General features: G+C 35.8%; 1 protein-coding gene across 1 annotated transcript; it reads right to left on the bottom strand.

The window, feature by feature from the left end:
* Nucleotides 1-2,829, bottom strand: LOC114526598. Its single transcript, XM_028548194.1, has 5 exons — nt 2,679-2,829; nt 2,421-2,566; nt 775-883; nt 358-525; nt 1-92 (listed from the first exon to the last, which is right to left on the bottom strand). Exons 1-5 carry the CDS (start codon nt 2,827-2,829, stop codon nt 1-3), a joined length of 666 nt encoding a protein of 221 aa, XP_028403995.1.
* Nucleotides 2,830-10,490: the final 7,661 nt, after the last annotated feature.

Below are 10,490 nucleotides of genomic sequence, written 5' to 3'. Positions count from 1 at the left end.
TCATACAGCATGAGTTAAATAATCATCTCCAACACTCATGACTTCAGAGAGATTGGTTGCCTCATCAAGTATTTCTTTGCTTACACTGAAACCTGTTAATCAATATGTAACAAAAAGTTTCTGATACACCAGGCATAAAAAACTAAATTTATATAATAAATGTAGTACAGTTTTGATTAAAGCAATTGCATATAATTGCATTTTGGATATTTCAGGTTTTGCACTTTTCACTGTGTTTGTGTAGATAGGGGAATGAAGTGAAAGAAACATACGATTATTTGAGACCAAACAAGGAACACTATATTCTCTGTCTCTTTGTTCACTTACGTACTATCTAAATTTAATACAATTACATACCACATTGCTCGGCTTCATATTGCTCAGGAAATGCATATAAATGTTTTGGTATTCCCTTGGGTAACTGAGCTTCCTTTTGGCATCTTACTCTATGTGAGTTCCATATAGTTTCTCTGAACACCTCCAGTTCTTTTCCAATTATTGGTATATAAACAAATGCCAACAAATCTCTGTTAGGGAAAATAGACTTGCATAAGTTTGTAATAAAATGGTTTGTTATTTGTAATAACCACCAGGGCCGTAGATAGACTGCTTAATTGGGGGGTATATATTCATATATTTCATGTTTACATATTGTAGGAACAATAGCATACAAGAGTAATTAGTCGTTAATAAGACGAATATATGACATGACTAATCCTACTGGTAATCTCTGGTAGCAGTAAGCAGAATAGAATAGTTAAAAGCAGCATTAACTATCAGTTTGATTGTGCTGATCATAGTGGCCTTGTTCTAATAACATTAGTAACTGTCTCTTGAAATACTTCTCGAGATGATGGTGCAACTCGCGCCACCAGCGTTCAATCTGCAATAACATACTCAAATGACATACTGTATTTATGTAATTACTAGACTGTTTTGCTATATATTCAAGTGATCTCATGTACACAGGGTATATCAGAAGAAAGGAGACAATTTTGGAATAGTTAAAAACTATATATATATATATTATATATATAATATATATATATATTATATATAAATATAAAAAATATAAATAGAAGAGTTCTATTAGCGTATCCAGAGTGCTCAATACCGTTAAGTAGAGCGAAATAAAACAAGTAAAAGACACGGTTTTCTGTGGTTTATAGCATACAGTTCTGTTTCGTACAGGACTAGCCTGCACTCCTCAGTGCTATACCAGAGTTATTAACGAAGAATATTTACAAATTCAGAATCCTAATACTATATCTTATTTACATAAAAATTTACTAAAACCGATTAAAAATCTTATTTTAAAAGTTTCATTGTTCTATCTAATACTTTTCAAAAGAAATTTATTCTCGTGTCTACATTTGCTAATTAATTCGTTCCGCTTGTTGAGGGTCGCTAATCGCCGTTTACATAAAATAAAGAATTTCTCTGTGATGCATAAGTTACACCTCTTTGTTGTATTGGAATAGTGGGGGGCGTGGCTCAAAATTTTCCACTTGATTGCATAATTCAGGTTATTGTCCTTCAAATGCCAAATGTATTTGCTTAATTCGGTCAAATTTCTTTTCTTTTCCGCCTTAAATGATGCTTTATGGTTTGCAAGCCTTGATTTAAAAGTTGTAGCTGTTACGCCGACGTACGTTTGCTCTTTTTCTTGGCATGTTACAGTGGCTTGGTATACAATGTCTTTCGTCAAACATTCTCCTCCCAGGGGGCACTCAGCATTCTTCGGGCAATTGCAATTTCTCTCTTCTGCGTGGTTGCTATTGCTTTTACGTAATCTTTTATTATTGCCTTCGATCAGAGATTTGGCATACAGCTGTAGGAAAGTTTCACGGTATTCTTATTAAAAATTTTGTGTAGCTTATTGCTCGGTGGAAAACATTTGGCTATTATCTTCAAAAATTCTTTGCCGATATTGGTTTTCACATTCAGATCAAATGGGGGGTTGTACCAGATTATATTCCTTCTCCTAGATCTTTTATTTTCCATCTCCATTGGGTTTTGTTGGTAGTGCAATTCATACTCGTATCCACTTTTGTTCAGTGCTTTTTGGTAGGGTGGTATTGCTCTGTGGAATACTTATTCGCTTGAGGATATTTCTGACAGCCGTTTATTTATTCCTATTGGTATATTCTTCTATTCCTCTGGTATAGCACTGAGGAGTGCAGGCTAGTCCTGTACGAAACAGAACTGTATGCTATAAACCACAGAAAACCGTGTCTTTTACTTGTTTTATATATATATATATATATATATATATATATATATCAAAATATCGCATAGAATCATGCAAATATTGGTATGTTAGAATCGTTGGCTTAATGTAACACTAAAAAGAAAAAAAGAAATTTAACCTTGTTATTTCAAAATTGTCTACTTTTTTCTGACACACCCTGTATTCTTACCTTGTTGTTGGTTGATGGCCCATAATGTACAGTGTCCTCACCATTTACATTATATTCTTCATCTTGATGCTGCCTTAGAAACACATGGATAGTGGCCATGTGACCTGTTTCAGTTCCCTTGTCAAGCCTCAAGTGATTACTTATTACTGTTAAATAAAGAATATAAAAAAATTGCTTTATTCACCAGATAATTTATGAAAATACAAGGGTGGTAATTTGAGTTTTATGATAAACTAAAAATACCTTACTCTACTCTACCTCTTGATCTGTATAATTGTTCTAGGTACCATCGTCCCACCAGCTTTGGGTCTGAGTTTGATGTCCAAAGCTTCAAATATATAATATAGTTGCTAAACACGTCTTGTAGCCCATATACGGCAAGAGGAAAGGTGCCATTCATAAAGCCCATGAGCTTACTATGCCCATCTGCTGAATGAGTATGATTGAATCCCTAAATAGTTGGACAATATGTCATTTAAGAATTATTATTATGCGTATACTGTCTTATTGGCCTACTTGGAGACCTTTGGCAAATGAATAATTGACCAATGGCATTACCAATGATGTAAAAGTACAGGTGGCACCTCTTCGTCGTTTTTTTCCCCAACGTTCCCGCGGCGTTCCAGCCCTTCTGGATCGACATAACCCATAATGTTGTGTACTAGGTCTCAGGGTACAGCTAAGTTATGTTGCTCTCTTATTTTTCACTGCATCGCCCAATAACCCAACAATTGTCCTGGACCCTCTACCTTTCCACATCTTCGAGTGGTGTATCATAATGAACTTACTTGATATCATAAAACTTCAAACGTCTGCTTAATGTTCTTAAGCTTCACACATACTGCGGAAAATCTTGTCGGACAAAATCCAAAATCTCTCTACGTTATAGATTTTGCATAACATTTTCCTCTAGAAAAGACTTTAAATCGTCGTCATTTTCCCAATCGTTATTTCGTATATTTCCTTCCGCCATCTTACTTTTTATTGAGTTACTTCCACTGAGCTATATAACTGAGCTATAATATTATATTAGAATAGGTCAGTGGTTACTTCTGTCACAGGTCACAATACTGGCGGGCTATGAGAACAACCGGCCGCTTGGAACATTTCATTTTGCGAATTTTTTTTAAATGAGAACGACCGGCCAGGGCATTACAGATTGCTTTTATAGTAAAATTGCAAATTAATTTCAAAGTTCACCATACAAATATTTTTCAGTCTCTATATTTTTAAAATGTACTTTAATCTAAAGATTTAAATTTATTTTTTATTTTACATTCAAAATAAAATTTGTAATTTAATTATAACGAAATATTTTTTATTATTTATTAATTTATTTTTATTGTATATTAATTTATTTTTATATTTAATGAAATTTATTTTTCATTTCTTTTTAAATATATCCAAGTTATTATAATTTCTACTATGAGAACGGCCGGCCACCATACACAGGTTGAGACTATAAATTAGATCCAACAAAATTGGATTGTGTGAACAGACCTTTAAAACAAAGGATATAATAAGCTATTCTAATTCAATTGAAAATATTCTTGTATGGTAGGAGGATTGACTTGGAAATATGAACTAGTAGTTGAACCATATAAACAGGTTAAAGCATTTCTCAACAAAGCACATACAGTGTACATCTTTCCAACCACACTCAATCTAATCTTCAAGTTCTTTTTAAATTCAACAGCAACCTGTACAGAGCTCATTGAATGATTGAATTCTGCTTCCATAGGAGAGAGGTTGGCATTCTGGTATGGCTTGCGCTTCTTTCGGCAATGTGACACAGCTGCAAACCCAACGCTCTTAAATTATATTGGATATCATTACACATAGTAAATAGTAAAAGGCACAGTAGCGCTGCTGAACGATGTGTTTTCTCTTAAAACACATTGTTGAGCAGGCACACTACTGGGCCTTTAAGTGTAATGATATTACCATGTTCTTGTAATTTGTTGCATGCCCCAATGGAAATCAGCATTTTGTGATTTGGGCAAGCTTGTTGAAATAAATTTTTATTTTGTATATATGTATCAATGTCATTAAATAATCCCCGAGCGGGCGCGGAGTGCCTGCAAGGGTACAAATTCCGCTCGGAGATTAGGAATTACACCCGGAACCCAGTAGAACATAGGCGAATCCAAAGTTGTCCAAATTCTTTGTCATGGACGGTCAACGTTAGGTGGTTTTGTAAGTTATGCACATGCGCGAGTAACGTCTGGTAATGAACAAACTTTCTGATTGGCTAAGACAGAAAGTTTGTATTTCAATGAGAACGTCAGCAATTTATATTAACTGTCATTTCGTAAGCATTTTTGTAAAAGCGTTTCATAAACTTTGTGCAAAGAAAGTAAAACGAGAAGAAACAAGATATATGAAGCATGACAGTTAGCAAAGATGAACATGGATACGGTCAAGACAAAGCCGTGTAAGAGGAATAATTCATAATCTGCAAACTTATAAATGTTTTCAAAGACAAAGGGTATGTGTTTACTTTGTTTATTTCGTATTTGTTTCGCGATAAGAATGAGCCATATTTGTATACTTTTCAGCTTTGTATGCCGTTTATTTGTTAAATTTTCTGCTTTTTATGCAAACGCATAAACCTGTGAAAGGCTATTACACCATATATATATATATATATATATATATATATATATATATATATATATATATATATATATATATTATTAATGTCAAAAAATTGGTACCTCCTATCCTATTCAACTTCGTGTCAGGGATGTTGGGATTTTCTGATGACCCTCAGAATAAAGTGTATAATTCTTGTGATCAAAAAGATGCACTTAGAGTTTTCACTCTTTGCCAAGATGTGTTCAATGCATTTACTCAAGGAAGAACACAAACACCAAAAGGTTTGTCATTAGCAATAGCAGTAAGGCAGATATCTGGTTGTTCAAGTGTGATCAAGCTACTTCCTGGGCTTGGTCATGGCCTATGACTCTGCGCTTGCAAAACTAGCCATAAACATGTCCAATGTGGTACCAAAAGAAATCATGCCAGGGAGGTTTGTAAATTTGGTGTTTGACAGCATTGATTTCAAGGAGGAATCTAATAAGCAAACCCATGTGACAAATGGCATTATCATTCAGAAAGTGGCAATTTGTGCTCCAAGGGTTATATCACCTCAGCAATCAGCAATTAAAAAAGAGATCTATATGTACACCAGCAAGCACCATTTCTCCATATTCTATTGGTGCTAAGAAGACCCCAAAGTTCACCTCACATTTTTTGGATAAAGAATCCATGATACCAGTTAAAGCAACACATGAAGATAAATTAGCTGCTAAGTTGGATCTGATCTATGCAGTAATTAAAGTTTTTGCTAACGAAGAACAACTCTGGCCAGGATGGACTTGGATTTAACACCATGTTAAAGGGAGATGATGTGCCCACTGTGTCAAGAGTTGGTTATCTTCCTTTAACTAATGGTCCTTCTACTGAATATTCCACCCTTTATGAAGTTCGTCAGTCAAGCATCAGAATTATGGATGCTTTGCAATTGCAACAAACTGTGGTGGTATTTGACGAGGCTGTATATGCTAGGATTCAGCACATACAATAGAAGGAACAGATCTTTTACAACCGATTTGCTGCTCGTCTTGGTGAGTTCCATGCATGCATGAGCTTTCTTTCTGCCATATCGAAGATCTTTGAAGATGGACAACTGAAGGTATTTCCTTTGTATTTTATCCTCATTTACCAATACTCTTTTAAGGACATACTTATTGAATCTGGCATTGTAAGTATGGCTCCCTGAAAGGTGTCTTGTACGGAAAGCACCATAACAGATCCGTATCATGTCATAAGCTGTGGATTCCTCATAGTGGATTCCTCCTAGATGATGATATTGCTGACAATCTTTTGAGGTCCGAGAAATTTGGAGAGGAACAATTTATACAGTTTACTCGTGACAATCTTCTTAGCAAAAATCCGGATTTTTTGTGCTGCTGAAAAAGAATAAATTGAAAACTTTTACATCAACCAAGCGTTCCATCAAAGACAGCAAGGGGAAAGAAATCAACCTTAAGATAAACAGAGATTTATTCGCCCGTCTGTTGCTGGTCGCAAAGAATCGCGACATAGACATGGAACAGGTTTTATCCTTTAGCCTTGGTATCTATCCACTTTCATTGGCCACAACATCAGGAACCTTGGTGAAAACAGCGAAGTCAAAGCTGCTCAATATTCTATTTGGTAGGTTGATATTAAGTTTAAATTGGCCATAACAATGAAGATCATGATATATGTCATATGCACTCTTCGTTATTTTTAAAATTGTTTATCGTTACATCATTATGCTTAGACGCTCAAGGTTATTAAAGGTGTCCATTTTTTAATACTGCCACTTTTTTAAATAATACACTTTCTAATAATACATGTTCATGCTTCTCTCCATAGAAGACGGATGTAACAGCGATAGTGAGAATGACGATTATTCTGACCTGGGATTACATGGTGATAACACCCTGATCGTGAATGGGATGGCGACGCTCCTGGCCATCAAAGGAAAGTGGACAACTTTCGAAGAGTTATGCGATCTGATTGTTTCCACTTTACTGAAAGCAGCACACTATTGCAAAGCGACGAGGGTCGATTTTGTCAATGATTGTTACCCTGACGTAAGCATTAAGAATCCAGAAAGAAATAGGAAAGCTGCAAATTATGGTGTGCAGAAAGTTCATGTTCACAGCAAAACTCAAAATGCTCCAAAACAGTGGAAGAAATTCCTTAGTGTTGGAGAAAACAGAGTCTCTAATTGCATTCATATGCGAACATTGGTGCTCCTATGCTTTGTCCGCCTTTAGAAACCTTGACATGATGTATGTCACATCTTGAAACATATGCTTTCGATTTACAAGGGGTGAATCTGGCGAGCATTGCATGGTACGTACTGAAGAGATGGAACTTGAAAGTAATCACGAGGAAGCCGACACTCAGATGCTTTTACATGCTAAGAACGCTGCAGTGGATACGGTTGGAAAAATAATTATCAAAACCCCTGACATGGATGTGTTCGTTTTGTGCATTGCATTGCAATGGGAAATTAACAAAGACATTATCTTCATGACAGGAGCAGGCAACAATTTCAAGTTAATACCTATACAGAAAATTGGGGACACACTGGACGAAGAACTTTTTCAAGCCTTACCGGGTTTTCATGCCTTTTCAGGTAATCAGTGCCGGGTTGTTCCAGATTGTCCAAATCCATAAGACTGAAAATTGATTTGGCTGAGGGCGTGAGACATCTGATTTTTATTTGTTGTTGCATTGTATGCAGCCAGTATTAAAATATAGTTAGTTTTTTCAGAACTAACGTTTATTTTATTTTATTCCGGCGTTTGGGTCTATTGGAAGAAGTTTTAGCATATCAGATGAACTCATTGCCCTACTCAACAAGTTTGTTTGCCTCATGTATGGTGACAAATCTTCGTGTGATGTTAATAAGTGCCGTTTTACACTATTCAAGGCAGGAAAGTGTTCAGAAGATATGCTATCCCCAACCTGCGACAGTTTACTTTTGCATATCCGCCGGGCCAATTATCAAGCTGCAATATGGTGCCGATGTCTCGATCAGCAGTTGGTAATGCCTTCCTCGCATGGACATGGTTGGAAAGTTATAAATGGAGAGCTAGAAATCGTCTGGATTAGCATACCCCCTGCCCCAGATTCACTTTTAGAATGTGTGTGCTGTGGCTGCAAAACTGCCTGTTTGACTCAACGCTGCTCTTGCAAGAAGGCAAGTTGTACTGTACTGATGTTTGTGCGTGCGAAGGTTGTAACAACGTCAATGAAAATATTGAAGACATTGACAATGATATGGAAGATATCGGTTCAAACAATGATGAAGAAATATAAAGTACTCCTCAATGACAATATGGGATAGCGGAGATTTAGGTGTGGGGGAGTAAAAAACAATTTGTAGGCGTTTTATTATAAAGTTAAGTCAGTATTTGGGGAAATATAATGATCTATAAAACATCTTATTATGAAAGAAGTTTTTTTATTTCATTTAAAAGCATTTTCCTTGGAAAGTTAAAGTTAGGAAAATCTATTATTATAGTAATATTACACCAAGTATCTAAAGGAATTCAAGATGGCGGCCTTCGACATCAAAGGGAACCGACAATAAACAAAGTCAATTTTGAATCCAAATTTTTCTACTATTTGCAACTTTTTGAAAGTGCCAACCACTAGGAATGTTATTACCAGGTTAAAATATGTAAACACTCAAATTTTTACGTAGTGCCTGAGGGTGGACAACGAACTTGAACGATAATCGCGTTCAGCGCATGGCCTAATATCTATATATCTATATACAGGTATATAGAATTCTGCTGGCGGACAGTTTTGTTAGAGAAGTCTATTCAACAATAAAAAAAAACAAAATAGAAAGATGCGAAGGTATTGGGCTCGTCCAGGTATGACCAGTATCTGGTGGGAAAACATTTCAGGTACTTTGAATTCATCTTAAGCTATAAATTAGTGCTTAGTACCCATCTTTAGTGGCGTTTCATGCTAAAGCGAATGTACTATTTTAATAATAATAAAGACATCAGTGATATCTTCGCATCTGGGCCCAAAATATATTCAGTTACCAACTGGCCAGGGAGGGTTAAAACTTGGTATAACACTTTTACGCCAAGCATGGATTTCCACAATGCATTGGTTTATTAACAATATGGCGGGAGGTCAAGTTCTCGGTGGCTTATGTTTAGTGGTTAATTTGGCGTTTGTGCTACACTGTACTTCTGAGGGGTTTGTGCTACACTGTACTATTAGCGAGGAAAGATACTCCGGAGGCTAAAGAAGCCTTATATTTCAAAGTTAAAACTTCATTATCAACAATAAACCCAGACAGGAATGGAACGTTTTGGTGTCAAAATTATGACTTTCACAAAAAATGGAACAAAATTGTTACTCTGTTCTCTTCTGATTATCGCTGGAGATGTTCAGTTAAACCCTGGTCCGATACAAACATCTAGAGATCTCAGACTTGGCTCAAACCTTCGTGTAGGAAGACCAAAGCTTTCAATATTTTATGCAAATGCGAGAAGCATAGTAAACAAAATTGATAAAACTTGGAGATTGAACATAGTTCTCACAATATTGTCATCTTAACCAAGACTCATCTTGATCTCAGTATTCTCGACTCGGAAATCTTACCGCCAACCTTTACAGTATTTAGAAGAGACTAACAATATCAAGGGCACTACAGTGGGGGAGTCTTAATCGCAGCAAGAAATAATATCAAGATTCATGAAATAGATATCTCTTGTCAATGTGAATTACTTTTGGTAAACATCATCCTAAAGCAAAATAAGAAATTAACTATTGGAGCATTTTATAGACCACCAAATGCCGACTTAGAAACCCTAAAAGAATTGCAAAGAGTCATCAGTGAGATCGCCTATATGGATATGATACTGGTCGGTGATTTCAATATACCCGAAATAAATTGGAACAATACAAGCTCCCAAAGGGACACACCGCTACATAATCTTTTGATAGATATTGTTCATGACAATTTCTTTACGCAAACTGTAATTGAGCCTACAAGGGACCAAAACATACTGGATCTTGTCTTAACAACATCGTTAGACTACGTACAAAATACAATAGTTGGTGAATTGATTTCCGATCATGATCAAATTACTTTTGAAATAAATTGTGAGCCTTATGAAGACAGGTGCTCTCAAAGACGGTATTACTCATTCAAGAGAGCTGACTGGGATAAATTAAACACGCTTCTCTTGTATGCCCCTTGGCAGTGCAATTTGGATGCTGGTCAATATGGAAAGATATATTACTTAGTGCTATAAAAGATAGTATTCCACAAACCTCACTTAAAGCTATAAAACAACAAACACCATGGATTTCGAAAGAACTGATCAGATTATGCAGGAAAAAGAAAGTAGCGTATAAGAAAGCAAAGAAGACGGGAAAATGCCGTGATTGGTTATATTATAAAAAGTTGAACACTTTGGTCAAACACATATGTAATAGCGCCCACTGGGAATACATTTATGATCTAACAGACAAATT

This window comes from Dendronephthya gigantea, unplaced genomic scaffold (assembly GCF_004324835.1).
Source record: "Dendronephthya gigantea isolate DGI-Jeju-01 unplaced genomic scaffold, DenGig_1.0 000039F, whole genome shotgun sequence".
Lineage (NCBI taxonomy): Eukaryota > Metazoa > Cnidaria > Anthozoa > Malacalcyonacea > Nephtheidae > Dendronephthya > Dendronephthya gigantea.
Note: the sequence above shows the minus strand (reverse complement) of the source record. Positions and strands in the feature narration are given on the sequence as shown.